Source organism: Syngnathoides biaculeatus, chromosome 22 (genome assembly GCF_019802595.1).
Source record: "Syngnathoides biaculeatus isolate LvHL_M chromosome 22, ASM1980259v1, whole genome shotgun sequence".
Taxonomy (NCBI): Eukaryota; Metazoa; Chordata; class Actinopteri; order Syngnathiformes; family Syngnathidae; genus Syngnathoides; species Syngnathoides biaculeatus.
The window spans coordinates 13,567,586-13,584,939 of record NC_084661.1 but is presented as its reverse complement, the minus strand read 5'-3'; the positions used below and the strand labels follow the sequence as shown (position 1 = coordinate 13,584,939).

General features: G+C 44.1%; 2 protein-coding genes across 3 annotated transcripts; both read right to left on the bottom strand.

Annotated features, from left to right (window-relative positions):
* Positions 1-19: 19 nt before the first annotated feature.
* LOC133496031 (carbonic anhydrase 4-like) lies at positions 20-3,293 on the bottom strand. The gene is made up of 9 exons (XM_061811159.1): positions 3,203-3,293; positions 2,954-3,026; positions 2,726-2,752; positions 2,467-2,637; positions 1,492-1,640; positions 1,312-1,407; positions 1,162-1,237; positions 920-1,083; positions 20-837 (listed from the first exon to the last, which is right to left on the bottom strand). Exons 1-9 carry the CDS (start codon positions 3,248-3,250, stop codon positions 643-645), a joined length of 999 nt encoding a protein of 332 aa, XP_061667143.1. The 5' UTR covers positions 3,251-3,293; the 3' UTR covers positions 20-642.
* A 1,323-nt stretch (positions 3,294-4,616) lies between these two features.
* LOC133495656 (uncharacterized) lies at positions 4,617-16,625 on the bottom strand. Of its 2 annotated transcripts, XM_061810551.1 has the most exons (17): positions 16,238-16,625; positions 15,861-15,909; positions 15,686-15,718; positions 15,432-15,608; positions 15,127-15,278; positions 14,113-14,202; positions 13,978-14,044; positions 13,652-13,815; positions 10,684-10,789; positions 8,930-8,959; positions 8,671-8,847; positions 7,678-7,832; positions 7,504-7,593; positions 6,851-6,895; positions 6,644-6,734; positions 6,346-6,509; positions 4,617-5,045 (listed from the first exon to the last, which is right to left on the bottom strand). In XM_061810551.1, exons 2-17 carry the CDS (start codon positions 15,907-15,909, stop codon positions 4,875-4,877), a joined length of 1,761 nt encoding a protein of 586 aa, XP_061666535.1. In that variant the 5' UTR covers positions 16,238-16,625; the 3' UTR covers positions 4,617-4,874. The 2 variants fall into 2 exon arrangements, with proteins under 2 accessions (XP_061666535.1, XP_061666536.1); XM_061810552.1 differs by lacking the exon at positions 16,238-16,625 and having other exon boundaries at positions 15,861-15,927.
* Positions 16,626-17,354: the final 729 nt, after the last annotated feature.

The following is a 17,354-nucleotide window of genomic DNA, read 5'->3' as shown; positions in this document are numbered from 1 at the left end:
CGGGTTAGAAAAAATTGAAACAAAATGGCGTGCGCACACTTTTTATTTTTATTTTTTTATTGATAGTAATAGGCGACGTTATCAGCCTTGAGTAAAATAAAAAGCTGTACACGACTTTGCATTGACTTCATGAACAACTCACAGATTCGTCACATTTTTTTTGTGTAAACCTTCATAATTTCCGATACAACCGTATTTATGAACACTTGCACAGCACACACACACACGCACAGATTCACAGAATAGTTCAGATACATGTGCATAAATGTGGCGCATTACAGGGCAAAACTTGATCCGAATCAACTCAAGATAATAAATATCAAATACATACGCTCGACGGTATCTTCATTTGGAGTGTGAGGTCTTGATGGCAGCGGCCCGTTAAAGGCCCAAATGATGTCTTGCACATTTTGGCATATTTCAAAAACAAGACACGCTCGATCCTGCATCAAAATTTGCAGAAGTAATGAGACGGTACGTTGCATTCAGTGCAGTATCATTCAGAATACGTCGATGAGGTTACGTGGGCACACCGTGGGGGTCGCATTGTGGTGGGGTGGGGTGGGGGGGTAAAATGGTCGGAATATAAAGAGCTCGCAGGGGCTGGCTTTTGTTTCTCTGCGGGGGCTAAAGAAAATCAAGTTAGTAACTTCTTCCAAGTACCAGGCACAGGGCCAGCAGGCCCAGGGAGACCAAAGATTGGGGAGCATCGTCGGTTTCCGGTTCGTTAGCCCGAGTGGTGACGGACAGCGCCGGCTGGACTTGCCTGAAGACGTTAACCATGATCGGCGACTCGATCGTGTTATTGATATGCAGCATTGTGCTGAACTTGTCAATCTAAGGCGGGAGGGGAAAAGCGTTGCCGCGTCAGGGACTTTTTATTGTCGTGCGTCTCCCTCGCGTCCCGCAAAAAACTCACCAAGTCTGCGCTGATTTTGATCGTGTCCTTAAACACGGTCCAGACCACGGCTTCGTGGCAGTTGGGTGTGGTCAGCGAGCCGAGGTAGCGATAATACTCGGTGCGATCGACCCCGACGAGCAAGTCGTTCAGCGAGAGCCCTTCCGTCACATTGACGATATCACCTGGTGACAAACGTTAAAAGTTGTCGACTCGGCAAGGATCCATCGGAACTGGCCCGTCAGGGTCGGGCGTCGTCTTACCGCTCAGTGTGATGTTCCGTAGGTAGTTGGTGAGCGTGTTCCAGCTGGCAGGTTGACCAGTAGTGTCCGGCAATACCTAATATTATTTTACGTTTCATCAAATGCAATTCTAAAAGCCGTCACGGCGTTAAACACGAGACGGTAGCCAACCTCGATGCGGAAGCCGAGCGCGGCGAGTCCCGTGGGGTCGGCGACCGCTAACGTCGTGTTCCCTTCGAAACGGGATTTGAGGTGTACAATGTGGAGCTGCGGGGCAGAGTCAAAGGTCAACACGTTCGCGCGGCAGTGGACGAGTGCAGGAAATAGTTCAAGCGCGTTAGTAGCCTTCACCTCCATGGGTGCGCGTACTCCGTCCACGGCGTGCTCGGCGCCGGGCACGTTGCTGAGGTTGCCCCAGTGCAAGTGAAACTGGAGGCCGTCGTAGGGTTCGGAGAGACCTCCCCCGGAAATCTGCACCCCGCGTTTAAAGTTCACTTTGACTGAAAAGCAGAGGCAAAACCAAAAAAAAACAAAAAAAAAACTATCAATATTCATATCCATCCATTTTCTTCGCCGCTTATCTTCACGAGGGTCGCGGGGAGTGCTGGAGCCGATCCCAGCTGTCAAGGGGCAGGAGACGGAGTACATCCTGAACTGGCCAATTGCAGGGCACATCGAGACAAACAACCGCACTCTCGATGACAACTAGGGGCAATTTTTGTGTGTCCAATTAATGTTGCACGTTTTTGGGATGAACTCATCACAGCTCATCAGTTCTGCGCTAATATTAGTTTTTCGTGGTGTATAAAGAACACACCTGAGACTATTATATTGTCTGTGTACATGTGTTGCTGCACCGTTTGTTAAATTCACTGCTTCAAGTTTTTTTTTTTAATAGAATAAACAATGGCAACAATAAACAATGGAAGTGCTGCTTAGTGGGGAGTGAGTTGAGTGTACTACCACCATACAAAGGTCTGAAAACAACAACTATTATCTTGAAAAATTGATTAATTGAGTTGTTTGCCGCACACCTGTTTTGCTGGTGAAAGTTGGGCCATCACCAGTTTTGCCAATTCGGATGAAAAACGCTGATGTTCAAACATGGCCCACTGCTCACATACTTTAAATTTCACCAGCAGGTTGAATTGCCGTGGAGTCTGAAATCCGATTGGCCCCCATAATTTCTAACATTCACATACCAAAAGCACTGCAGCCAAAAGTAACGCTACTAAAAGAAGAGAATTGACTATCGCGAATACATTTACAACATTTCTCGGGGCCAAATATTCAAATTTAGGTTGCAAATGTAGGTCAGGTGCTTACCCGTCTTGCCAGTGTTGGTAATATTGTCTAGTATGGAAGGGTTATCGTAGTTTATGAAGACGAAATCGTTCAGGCTGGTGTTGACCGAGACCAAGCGGGTGTCGATGTTGATGGGCGACTGTCTGCTCCTGTTGCAAAAATTCGCAGCGATTCGCGGCCACGTTGTATCATCTGGAAGCAGGAACATAAAGCTTGAGGGTCATCAACGAGGAGCAATGAGGAAGCCGAGATAAGCGCAGATAAGATGGCGGGCACTTACTGCACGTCGGGTCGTGATAACACCAGGCTGGGGGAAAAGGTGAAAAGGAAATAGAGTCAAGTTAGTGACTTATTAGTGCAACAGAGGTGGGGATTTTTTTTTTTTTTTAATATCAGTGTATCCAACTCATTTTCTGAGGATACTGCTACTTGTTGCCAAAAGCCACTATTCCATTTTTAATACCCCCTGAATTAAGATGACGACGACAACAAAAATATGAATTCTTACGAATTGTATCATCGGCGCAGTAGACATCCACCACAAAAATGCTAGCAGCAAAGACAGCGACGAGCCACTTCATCTAAAATAGTCAAAACAAATAATAAATAAACACACAGGCAGTGTGTGGGCGAGGAAATATAAATTGACAGCTCAAACTCCACAAAAAAAAAAAAGTGTATTTAAAAAAAAAAAAAAAAAGGAAACCCTCAGCTCAACTAAAAAAAAGTATACTAAAAAATGTATATTTCGTCTCACCTTCAATGGACCGACTGGTGTGTACACGTGCAATGTATGTGCTCCCATTTACAGAATAGTTGCACGGTTCATCCTCCCTCCCTTACTTTTTATATGTTCAGCGCGTCTATTATTACCTAACATCCACAAGACTCATCCTACAAGTTTGCCTTCAACAAGAGTGGATTGTTTTGTCTTTTTTTTCTCTCTCTCGCTGTCCATCCCATGTAGATTCCAGAGCGAGAGATACACATCTGTGTTATGCTGCGAATGTCACAGATATAATATGATAGGTTACGAAATGTTGGACACTTGAGTGAAAAAAAAAAACAAAATTCTACAAATATCTTTTTTTTTTTTAACTGTTCGCACAAGATAATAACATTTTTATGAACTTGCTTGTTGCTCATATTGTGGGAGGAAAAAAAGTGGACAGGAGCTAAATTCTAACAAGTCCAGCAAGACTAATTGGATTATTATTTATTTTTTTTAGTTATTGTGGATACTTACTTGTGTGTGTAAGTGGTATTTTTTTTTTTATTTTATTTCCCCCCCTGCATTCCAGAAAATTTTAGCTGGCTTTATGTGCACTGATCAAGAATAAACTTTATAATAAAAATTTGAGAAAAAAACAGTACAATTTTATAATAACATAAGTAACAGGGTTGCATTGGTTCAGGTGTCACTGAAAATATGGAAAAAATGACCTTAGCTGTACCCACGGCCAGAGCATTGAGCTTGATGATGTCATTACTACTGAATCGTGTCGCTCACTTTCCCTTCCCTATTTTAGTGAGTTTATTACAGTATGTTGTATATTTGTGGAATACCTCATTGACATAATTTTTTCAGGGGTACTGCAATCCAACTAATCGTGACTAGAATCCCAGATTAGCTCATTTGCAGGTAGCTAGCACATATACAATACAAGAGAGGCCAGGTAGCACGAAATATTACGCCTCGTATGTCATCGCAATGTGAGGAAACCATGGCCAAAAAGTGATTTTTACCAATATGTTTTTTTTAAGCGCCCCTGTTAGCACAGCGCTAGCGTTAGCGTTAGTGCGGCGCTGCTCGCGTTAAAACTCTGTGTACGTCTTTCTTTGTAAATATCTCCTGTCTCAATGTGGGCACTTGCGCCTTTTACACAGCTGCGGCCTATTTATGTACCAAATGGTATTTCCTTTACAAATGTACTGGGTGAGGCTTATAAACCAGGTGCGCTCTGTAGGCCGGGAATTGCGGTATTTACTCCCAAAAATGTCTTTTAAAATATATCAAACCTCATCTTCACGACTCACTCTCTGAACAAGGCCAAATGTTTTGTTCTATTAAGAGTATGTAAAGATATCATCCTAATACACGTACAGGAAGCAGTAAACAAAAGGAACTCTACAAAAAGGAAATAACAGAACCAATTTCATGCTATTACATTTTATTTTATTTTTATTTGTCCAACAATCCACACACACACACACACGCACACGCGCGCGGATGATTGATTAGCTTCAGTAACAGGGTTGGGGTGTTGACAAGACAGCGTAATAAAGTGCACAAAGAGTCACAATCATTTTCGCTACATCATGACACAACTAGATTTATGGCTTGCCACGGCAAATAAGAGTGACTGGCAGAACACACAGCAGTACTCTATGATATAGAAACAAGGGCAGGGTGTATGAAGAAATACTCTTCAGTTTGCAATTACAGGAGAGAGAGAGACAGAAACAAAAAATAGCAGGAGAAGGAGTTCAACAGGTGCAAGGGCGCTGCCACCAGCGGTGGTGTAAATTTTCCTGCCGTGAAGAGACTGAGTGGGCCGGAAGACGTCCCGAAAGCCGGTCCGGTTCGGGAACATCGTCAGCTGGAGGCAGGGGGTGATGAATACATAAGCCGCCAATACAAACTCGCTCTGTTTTCATAAAAACTGCAGAATTCCTGTCTGTCTTGACCCCAAGTCGATGAAGTGATGCAAACAAAACAAGAATATGAAATGCCAACACAAACTGAAAGTTTTTGTTCACGCCACTCTTGATAATAAAAACTGATAACTTCACATTTTGACGCAAGTGTCTTGTGTTAGTTGTAACAATTGCAGACATTTTTCAAGGACATTTTTTTGCAATCAGCAAAATCAGTTCTTTTGTTAGATGTTCCGGATCGCGTCAGCCTGATATTGATCAGCCATGCAGAAAACGTGTTTTCTACACACGTGCACGGGCGATTAGTATCGGGCTGGCGTGGTAGCTAAGATCATTCATATGAGGTAATTATTGGATTGGATTCAAAGGTGTTGTTTTCGACCCTTTAAGTGGAGTCCCTGGGACTACCTAGACTTACCTGTGAGACTTGACCTAGAAAAGTTCTGAAATGAGCGGCTACTTTGTTCTCTTTCAAAGCAAAACTAAAATCTGACCGAGATAAAATAAGGCAAAATGAGTTTGTTCTTGGCACCAGGACACCCCAGGTTGCGGTTCGATGATGGACTTCGTGGTCATGTCATCGGACTTTCGACCACACTTCTTGGACATTCTGGTGAAGAGAGGGACGGAGCTGTCAACTGATCACCTGGTGGTGAGTTGGCGCCGATGGTGGAGGAAGATGCCAGTCCAAAGTGACGGGCCCAAAGGTATTGAGAGGACTAAGGTGAGGTGGCTGGGGAAGCTGATCGGGATGCCTCCTGGATGACTCTCCCTGGTGAGGTGTTCTGGGCCCATCTCACAGGGAAGAGACCCTGGTGACGGCCCAGGACATGCTGGAGAGACTATGTCTCTTGTTTGGCCTGGGAACACATCAGGATCCCTCCAGAACAGCCGGCTGAAGTGGCTGGGGGGGAGGAAAGTCTGGGCATCCCAGCGAAAGCTACTACCTCCCCGACCGGACCTCGAATAAGCGGTAAAAAATGGATGGGTGGATGGAGGTTTGTTCTTTGTCCGACATCCAAATACTTACCAGATACTCACACTTGCAATTGAAAATTTACGAGTAAGTTCAGCTGAAAAAAACCACACCATCATCATCTGCGTGTGTAGTCCAAATATTGTACACCTGTTTTATGGCCTGCCATACCTCCATCACTTTTTAATCTGATAATTGAAGCAGGGAGTATCCCAGTCACATTCCAAGCGACACTAGAACATCCACACCCTTCGCGTGGCACCTACCAGGCTGGGATCCACCTTCACGGACTCTTTGAAGACGGTCCAGACCACGGCCTCGTTGCACGACGGCGTGGTTAGCGAGCCGTTGTAACGGTAGTAAGAGGTCAGGTCCACGTCGCCGAGCAGCTCCGCGAGCGAGAGCTCTTCCGTCACCTCGACCTGTGACCCTACGGGAAAAGTGAGAAAGGAGAAAAGTGTATTTACCGGGAACGTTCGAAGCACCTGTGACATTATGGATAGTTTGATTATTCACACTGTGTGTCAATATAAGATGGAATTAATAACGACTTAATAAACACACCGATGGTTTGAATCGCTTCGAGGTAGTTGCTCAGTGCTTTCCAGCTCCCGGTCACTGAAACATGTGAGGGGATATCGGAGGAGACTTCCGACTACATCAGAAAATGTTATTATTATTGTTGTAGTCGGGGGGAAAAAAAAAGAATTAACTCTTGGAACACGGGGTCATGCAATTCGGTGGAGAAAAATGTGAGGAAAATGTACTCACATCTTCATGGTTTTCACCACCTCCACTGCTTTTGCTCGCTGCTGCCTAGAGAAATTACATGATTGATATTAAAAGAATTGGACATGTGTCAACAAGTGAATACTAACAGAGAATATTCTATAATATTGTAATTTCTGTGTAGTAACAACATAATTAAATACAAGGCAAAACAATAAACAGTTCGTGTTCCAGCTGCTTTTGTTGTATATGATTTGACCACTGGGGGCAGTAAAATACAGTTACAGAGACACAAACTGAAGAAGAGTTTCAAAACTAATGTAAGTGATGCAGTAAACTACAATACTACGAGTCATGTAAATTGAGACTTTTTTTTTTTTTCCCCATGTGCCACAATAAATATGGCATCGGATTTGTGCTACAATTACGAGCACATGATGAGGGAAAATTGAGCACAAATATGTGCTTTGAGCGCGAGTGCTCATCAAAAACAAGCCATAAGTTTTAATATTCAAAAGTATATTTCATATTATTGTAAGCGAGTGTAAAATTGGAACATTAGGATGGCGCTTAAAAATGAAATAGTAATAATAATAAATGCTTGAATCATGAAAATATTTTGTACATAAACGTAAACTACAAATTGTTTTTAAATAAATACATTAAAATGATTATTTTGGGAGCACTCACGTTACCTCAATAAAAAATCCCAGCACTGCCAGGCCAGTTGTGGCGTTCACTGCCTCGTCCAGAGTTAAATCCTTCCTCTTGTTCACAATATGCACCTAGAAAAAAATACATTTTGGGGAAGTAAAAATCGGAGAAAAACAATAAATGGCGACAACGTTTACGATGAGATTTCCGAGCACCTCCATTGGGAATCTTCTGGAATCGATGGTGTGCTCAGAGCCTTCGGAGTTCGGCGATGAGGAGCCCCAGTGGAAGTGGAACTGGAGAGTGGAGTAGACGTGACCCAGGCCGCCCCCGGACAACTCCATGGCGCCCTCCTCCAGGACAAGCTTGACTAAAAAAGGGGGGGACGAACATTGGAAATACAGTAGCGCACAATCTCCTGCAAGATCCTTTTTACTCATATTCGTGGCTACTTTCATTTTTTTGAAACTACTCCGGTGGCTGCACAAAATACATGAAAATAATAAGACTGATTAAAAAATACTATCAAAAATAAATCAAGAAAATGACAATCTCAGTTCCACTAAAATCGCATTTGCTTTGTTTGTTTGTCAACAATATGTTTATATAGTGTAAAATTGCATTGCATTATAATGAGTAGTTTTGATGATCAAAATATCAAAAATATTGCTAAATGTCAGTATGATGCTATGCGGTTTCACACCATAACCTGATAACGTTGATATTACACTAAATTGGAACCATTAGAAGTGGACCTAATGTTTTGGCTGGTGAGTATACAGTGTTATTAAGTACATTAATATTTTTTAAACACAATTTACACAGTGAAATATTTGATTAACTTGATAATAAATAATACATAAATATGGCAGCCTTTTTTGAAGTCGACCCTGCCATATTGTCTATTTCGGCAAGGGGCGGTGTTGGTAATCACGATAAAGACTTTTTCATCCATCCATACATCTATTATCCAAGCCGCTTATCCTCACAAGGGTCACGGAGCTGGAGCCTATCCCAGCTAGCTACAGGCGAAATTTGGACCACACCCTGAACTGGTCGCCAGTCAGTCACGGGACAGATATTGACACCACCATGAGCGGGAATCGATCCCAGGCTGCACGCACAAAAGTCAGGCGTGTCTCCCACTACGCCATCAGTGGCTCGTCACAACCTAAATTTCGGCTGAGTGGGAGGAGCTCGTTTCGAACCTGTATGGCCTGTATTTGTGATGTACTTGACGACGTGTTTGTCGTCAAACTTCGTAAAAGCGAAGCCGTCAAGGCGCTCGTCCTTCACGGCGTTCTGCGCCTCGATGTTGACGGGCGACTGGCGCTCGCCGCCGCAGTGCGAGTCGGGCAGAAGGGTCCACTTGGAAGGACTGAAGTCTGTGGAGGAGTTTGGGGGGGTAACGGAAGATACAGATTTCGTACTTTGTCCGATATTTGGATGTCTTTGAGGGTGACTTACCGCAGTCCTCGGCATAGCACCATACATGACCTGAGGAAACAGAAATGTGGGAAATCATAACAACGTTTTATTATGTTGAGTAATCAAAACTGTTATTTACAACCACTGTTCCGTGAGAGGTCATTAGTTGTCTCGTGTGAGGTGATTCAGTTTCCTGTTGTTGCCATTCATGTAAACTTTATGTTCAACTCGACCGCAAATAAATTTGTGAGGCAAATGAGACGAGATCAGTATTATTTCAGTTCATAATCTAGCAAATTATTATTGTTTTTTCTGCCTTAGCGCAATAAATGACATTCCATTTCCCGAGAGCTAGTTTTTGTAGCCGGGAATCGGATTGCCAAGGTCCCACTTTTGGCCACCGCCCAGCTCACATTGCACCCGACCCCGATGGCCCCTCTCACAGGTGGCGAGACCATGGGAAGGGCAGGTCGGGGATGAGATCCTTCCCCAAGCGGGGGAGTTCCAAGTATCGGTCTGTTGTGGTATAGACAGAGCGAAGTTGAAAGGCAAAGCTTTCAATTTACCAGTCGATCTACGTTCCTAGCCTCACCTGTGGGCATGAGCTGTGGGTCGTAACCGAAAGCACAAAATCCTGGACATAAGCGGCCGAAATGAGTCTCTCCCTTGGAGATAGGGCGAGAAGCTTGGTCATTCGGGAGGGGCTCAGTGTCGAGTCGCTACTCCTCCGCATTGAGAGGAGCCAGATGAAGTGGCTGGGGGATCTGATTTGGATACCTCCTGGACGCCTCCCTGGTGAGGTGTTCCGAGGACGACCCAGGACACACTGGAGAGAATATATCTCTCGGCTAGCTTGGGAACGTCTTTGGGATCCCTCCGGAATAGCTGGAAGAAGTGGCTGGGGAAAGGGGAGTCTGGGTATCCCTGCTGAAGCTACTCCCCCCCCCGACCCGACCCGGAAAAGCGGTAGATAATAGATGGATGGATGGATTATCAACCGCTTTTCCGGGTTGGGTCGCGGGGGAAGTAGCTTCCACAGGGATACCCAGACTCCCCTTTCCCCAGCCACTTCTTCCAGCTCTTCTGGACGGATCCCGAGGCGTTCCCAACCCAGCTGAGAGACATCGTCTCTCCAGTGTGTCCTGGGTCGTCCTCGCGGTCTCTTTCCGGTGGGACATGTCCGGAACACCTCACCAGAGAGGCCAACAGGGGGCATCCGGATCAGATGCCCCAGCCACCTCATCTGGCTCCTCTCAATGCGGAGGAGCAGCGGCTTGACACTGAGCCCCTCCCGGATGACCGAGCTTCTCACCTGCTCTCTCAGGGATAGCCCGGACACGCTGCGGAGGAAACTCATTTCGACCGCTTGTATTCGGGATCTTGTTCTTTTGGTCACAACCCACAGCTCATCCCCACAGGTGAGGGTAGGAATGTAGATCGACTGGTAAACTGAGAGCTTTGCCTTTCGAGTTAGCTCCCTCATTACCACAACGGACCGATACAAAGTCCTCATCGCTGCAGACGCTGCACCGATCTGTCTGTCGATCTCCCGCCCCATTCTTCCCTCACTTGTGAACGAGACCCCAAAATACTTGAACTCCTCCCCTTGGGGAGGGATCTTATCCAAAACCTGGAGAGGGAACGCCACCCTTTTCCGACTGAGGACCATAGCCTCGGATTTGGAGATGCTGATTGCTGGAAAAAAAAAAAAAAAGAACTATGTGCCCTAGCTCAGTAAAATTTGGGGAGCGCTGCATTAAAATGTCATTTCCTATTCATGTATCCCAACCCACTGGGGGGTAGAAGAACAGCGGGAGAGGAAAACACTTTGCGTCCACGGAGGTCTTGAATGGGGCGATACACATTGGTGAGGCCTGTCTTCAAAGGGAACTGTTGGAGCTGGAATTACAATGGGGGAGGGGCAGAAATTCAACAACTATTAATACGTTGTTAGCATTACACAACAGCGTGAGTCAGGTGTAAAGTATGCTGTACTCATTATGGCCTTTCAATTGGCTGTCAGGAACAGAAAAGAGCAACATTTTTGGAGGCGTGCACCAATTAACCATCCATCCAATAACTTTTGCGCTTCGCTGTGTTACGGGTGAGCCGGAACCGGTACTGACTAGTCGTCAGCCGCTTGCACAGAGGGTTTGTATATTTCTCGTGACCTAACTATAAAATCAGAAAAAAAAATAAGCAGTGGAAAGTAAAGATACTGTATGTGTTTGCAAAAGTCGTCAGAAAATAAGTCAAGTAAAGACATATTTCTGAGCCTTGTCATCATATAAAGTTTTGACGACTGGAGCAGTTTAGAGAATACGGACGGGTTTCCCCGATGTGTGCCATTGCAGGGGTCGAACCGGTCGAGGTCACAGTTCCCCCCGCGCACGTGCGAGGGCAAAATCTTTTACACAACGCGAAGGGGAGCCGCCAGCGTGCGATAGCGAGACGGATCGCGCGCGGCGTCGCCGAAACAAACGATCTGATATTCTTTTTGTTTTTCCACCTCCGTCCTCACGCGGAGTCCGTCGAGCGAGATGAATGCGAGTGATTGTCAAAGCGGCGAGGCGTCTGTGGCGACTTTGACGCGGCACCTCTGCCCCGCTGCTCGTTATGTCTGGAACAAATCGAACGGGTTCAAAAAATATTTGGGGAATCCTGACTGGGCGGCAGAGTGATGCATGCGGATAACACGACGGCCTCACAGTCTGGGGGTCCTGGGTTTGAAGCTCGGCTCAGCGCTTCCCGTGTTTGTATGTTAGATTGAGTTCAGTGAACTTTATTCTCATTTATTTTATTTTGTTTTTGTATATTTATATTTTTTATTTTATTATTATTATTATTCATTATTATTATTATTATTACTTTTTTATTATTATTAATATTATTATTATTTATAGCTTCAAGTCACAACAGAAGTTATCTCAAGGCACTTAGTATATTGTACAGGTCGAGATCCACATACCTCCTACATAAAGTATAGAGCGGTGCCCTGAGATACGAGTTTAATTCGTTCTGCAACCATGGTCGTAACTCCGTACATATTCATATTCCAAATCATCGCTTCCCGTTGAAATGAATGTAGATGTAATTTATCCGTTCCAGCCTGTTCCCCTACCCCCCCCCCTCCCTCCCAAAAAAAAAAAAAAAAATTGGGAAAGTTGTTTGCAGTGATTAATTAATTGCGGTAACTTTTATTGTGTACAACATGGCCACCAGGGGCAGTCATGCAAACACACAAAAAAAGAAGAGTTTCACAACTACGGTCAGCGACTCAGTCAACTGCAGTTCTGTATTAGTGATTTTCCGGGATCAAGAAAATGTAACTGTATTGTTATATTGTCAATGTACATGTGTTGAAGCACCATTTGTGTTCAAATATATACCTGTGAAAAGTAAAAAAAAAATAAGGCTGCATAAATATATAAAATATATAAATAAATATAAATAATTAGGATTAAAATGTTAAATTATGAATTCCCTAGTTCTTGTTGAACTAACTAAGACGGGAATACCTTCAATCATATAAATTTTGCATTTTATGTCCTTATCTTCTGTCCTTGCGTCTTTAACCGTTTCGTCTTTTGCCCTGCATGCAAAAATCAGAGCGATAAGAGATTGGACTTGTGTACAATATGTATATACGGTACTTTGATGTCACCGAAGAAGATCTTAAAAAAAAAACAAAAAAAAACCTGCAGCTCAGGATTTTAAAAAATGCATATTCAAGGTTAAAAAAAAAAACACAGGGTCAAAAGTTGCTTGTAGATGTTGAAATAAGTTGTCAGTGAAATGCTAGAGACAAGCGCGACATCTTTTCAACAAAATCTTTTCCCGTGGCACCAATCTGTCCGCGCTCAAATGTTATTGTCAATGAAATATCAGTTGAGCTGTTGGACCTGCTGGGGATGACGCATTCTAATTTAGCAAAATCAACACGCAAAGAAAACTGCATTCACCGCACAAATGAAAATTGATGAAGCGAATAAATATGGTTGGACTTTGATCGCCGGGATATGTTTTCTTTCCAGGCCGTTTTTGTGCGAGAGCAGTTTACCCGTTTCAGGTACTTTCCACTAGTAAAAAAAAAAAAAAAACAAAAATCCAAACAATCAGTCAGAGATGGGCACAACCCCACAGTCTTTCGGTTTCCTGTCACATTGGGCTTCAGGAGCTTTTCTGAAACGATGGTGAAATATCCGCATCCAGAAAAAAAGTCCGTTCCTAATTTGTCAACAATTGGGCATAAGACTAGTAAACAGAATCAAAGCAAAAGGGATCTCAGGCAGTCAATACAGTTCAGACTACGTTGAGTTAGCAACATTTCTGCTCGACGGGTACCTTAATCACCTCTTTTTGAGTTTTGATTGTAAAAAATACAACTTCTAACCGATTTCGTGTTGGACTAACACGCCATTGTGGATTAGTCATGCTAGCAACTTATCAGCAGTGGCTAATGTCTATATGTTTTCAAAGCTAAAGCTAGCTCGTGCTGCTGTTTTCTTCAAGCGAGGTACGCATTCTTTATGATGATCACAAATACGCACTTTCACAATCACATTATGAAATTTGAATCACGCTGATTGTAATAACCGAGTAGCGTGGCTTCTGTCGGATACCCGAGAGGGAGGAGAGATTAGCCAAATGGCGCTACAGTCAAATCTCTTTCGTTTGCTAGTTTTAACACAGAAAACTCCCCGTTTAAAGCGACGATAGCGCAGCTTATCTGGAGCAACTATTCGGTTCTTCTCGACTCACCAGGATTCTATTGACCCTGATGGGCTCCTGAAATACCGTCCAAGCGACGGCTTCATTGCAGGAGGGGGTGGTGAGCGAGCCCATGTAGCGGTAGTATTTGGTGAGGTCCACATCCTCAATGAGGTCGTCGATGGAGATGAGATGCGCCACGTTGACTTCGGTGTCTGAAATATAACACAAAGAAATGAAGTAATACCTCCCAATTTCGGTTCCCCGATTTTTACCAACTATCCGAGTCTCTAATTTATTGACCTTTGTATATAGCAACATGAGAGGGCATTTGACCTCCTTACAAATGGTAAGAAACTGTACATGATATTTTGTACCTGTCTGGTTCAGAAGGTAAGAGGTCAAGGCACTCCAAGGATTTGACAAATCTTCATCTTCCGTCGCCTAAGAGGGACAGTAGTCGGTAAGTTCGGTGACTAAAAAGCAGTCATTTGGAGTTGATCCGCACATACGTCGAAGAAGAAGCCCAGAGCGGCGATGCCGGCTGAATCTTCGACGGCCTGCGCCACTGACAGACCTTTCTTCATACTCACAATGTGCATCTGGAACCGATGACATTCGTCGAATGAATGTAAATGACAAAGTAGACACTCGACGCATATTGCCTGCCACGGTGTTGATTTTGTTACACTTCATTTTTTTATTCTTCTTTTAAGCCTGTAAGGCAGGGGTGTCAAATTCATTTTTTCCACACGCCGCATTGTAATTATAGAGGGCCGCCGTGACTGTGAAACCATAAAAATCTTTCATTTTATTTTTTTAAATCTATATACTAGCTTTGGTGTCAGAAATCAAGGGTTATGGCTTGTTCCAACTATTGTTCAAGTTTGGTAACAAAAATGCATCATGTTATCATTTATAAGTTGAAATTTCGGTCTAGATTTTCACAAGAATCACGGGAGTCGACACATATGATTTGCCTTCGCGGGCCACATAAGATCATGCGGCGGGCTGGATCTGGCCCCCCGGGCCTTGAGTTTGACACCTCGATTAACATGAAAGGTGCGCAAAATAAAATGCGATATTTTATGGTTTGATTGTCTGACCTCTTAGCAAACCACTTTCTCGCCAACGATTGATTTCAGGAAATTTTGCATGCTATCCATCCATCCATTTTCTTTGCCGCTTATCCGCACAAGGGTCGCAAGGAGTGCTGGAGCCTATCCCAGCTGTCAACGGGCAGGAGGTGGGGTACACCCTGAACTGGTCACCAGCCAATCGTAGGGCACATCGAGATAATCACACCTATGGGCAATTTAGAGTGTCCAATTAATGTTGCATGTTTTTGGGATGTGGGTGGAAACCGGAGCGCCCAGAGGAAACGCACGCAGACACGGGGAGAACATGCAAACTCCACACAGGTGGGATGGCGGGATCAAAACCAGGTCCTCAGAACGGTGAGGCCGACGCTTTACCAGCTGCGCCATCGTGCCGCCTTTTACACGATTAGTGGGCCTGTATCGTACCTCCATCGGGTACCTGCGCCCGTCGATGGTGTGCTCAGACCCCGGGTGGTGCTCCGTGTCGCCCCAGTGGAAATGGAACTGGATCGTAGAATACGTGCCGTTGAGTCCGCCCCCGCTCAGCTCCACCTCGTTGTCCTTCAGTAGCAGTTTGGCTGGGCGGAAGAAACACAAACAGAGATAGTTGTATTTGTTTCACTCCCCCTCCCCAAAACCTCGGTCCAAAAGTTCTGTTCCGGGCATTCCTGCCGGTCGCGGAGTGTCCTTTAGTAGAGTAGAAAATATCATAATTTTAGCTTTCAGAGTACCTGTATGTCCATTATTTACGATGGCTCTGAAGGTATGCCGAGACGAAAAGTTGACAAAGGAGAAGCTGCCGAGACTATCGTCCTTCTCAACGTGGCGGTTCTGTATGTCGACAGGCGACTGCCTTTGACCCCCGCAGAAAGATCCGTCGAGGTCCGGCCAGCGGCTGGGCGTGTGCTCTGTTCCGGAGGGGACCCCGTTCGAAACCGTTAAAGTTTGCCCCTGTTAACCGCGCTTGACAGAAACTCGCACTTACCGCAGCCCGTGTAGCACCAAGTACTTGCTGAGGCTGATTTACGGGGAAAAATGGGGGAAAAAAAACACAATACAATGAACGTCTGGGACATATTGTCGATCACAACATAAATGTTATTATATATTTACATACACATATATAAATACAAATACATTTTGAGATGAATTTCACTCACCGTCTTTTATCAGCACACTCAGGCAAAGCACGGTCAAGGAGATCCGCATCTTGACGTACAATAACCAGAAAAGGATGAATGACATATCAAAATAAAAAATATATATATCCATTGTTATTTCAACTTTATTTCACTTGGACGCAGTCATTTTTAACGCAGCAAATTAAATAATATAGCGTTATGCAACCCAGCGCGCATCATATAATCACGTTTCTTTGGGGTTTGAGCAGCTATTTTTTTTTTTTAACACTAATGGACAATCCATCAACCAAATGTTGCGCTACACACCGAATATTTCATCTCACAATCGTTGCGATAATTATTGTTATTCATTACAAATAAAGTTCCAATTGACGCTCTGGAGGAAACGGTCTTACCTTAGAACTCGGGTGTTAAATTCCTATTGGCTAAAAATACAAAGAATATCGATTCTATTCGATTGGAGTGAAACACACGCAAATGTGAATGGAAAATGTGTCCCGATGCGGTTTGGGATAAAGAGAGGGAGGGTTTTTTTTTTTTTTAAGGGTGGGGTCCCCTCACTGTGTACAATGGCAACATTTAATCTGGACAGGGGAGACGTGAAACCTGAGCACGGGTTTTTATTTTGTTTGTTTCTTTCACTGAGAGCTTTGCTGCCATAATAAAGCATTTTAACCTTTTTTTTTTTTTTACATATATATATATATACACATATATAAGTGGGACAATGACCTAAGGTGGAGCTGCAGTTATTATTCAAAACACTTCCGACATGTAATAAGCTCCAATAACAGAATAATGCTCATATAGTAAATTATTGTAGTTTGCAGTAGTGTAGAAATACATTGGACAGAGTGTTACTGATATTGGGATTCTATGTACGGTACAAAGCTACAAAATAAGCAGATACTCCATTCATCAATTTTCTTAGCCGCTTATCCTCACGAGGGTCGCGGAGAGTGCTGCAGCCTATCCCAGCTGTCAGCAGGGTTAGGAGGCAGGGTACACCCTGAACTGGTCGCCAGCCAATCGCAGGGCACAATGAGACAAACGACAGGTGCACTCACAATTACACCTAGGGGCAATTTAGAGTGTCCAATTAATAATGCTTGTTTTTGGAATGTGGGAGGAAACCGGAGTGCCCGGAGAAAACCCGGACAGGCATTGGGAGAACATGCAAACTCCACGCAGGCGGGGGCCTCAATATTCATATTATATTTATATATATTTTGTTCACTGATGCAACCAACTCCACACAGCTCATCCGTTCGTCACTAATGTTAGTCTTTCATAGTGTATGAAGAACACAACTGAGACCCTTGCATTGTCTGTGTACATGTGTTGCTACACCGTTTGCTGAATTCACTGCTTCAAGATTTTTTTTTTTTTTTTAAGAATTAACAAGGTGCACTTCTCTTTGTTTTATGTTCAATTTTGAAGAATAGTTCACTATTTACGGAAGTGCTGCTTAGTGGGAAGTGAGTTGAGTGTACTACGGGGAGAACATCCACA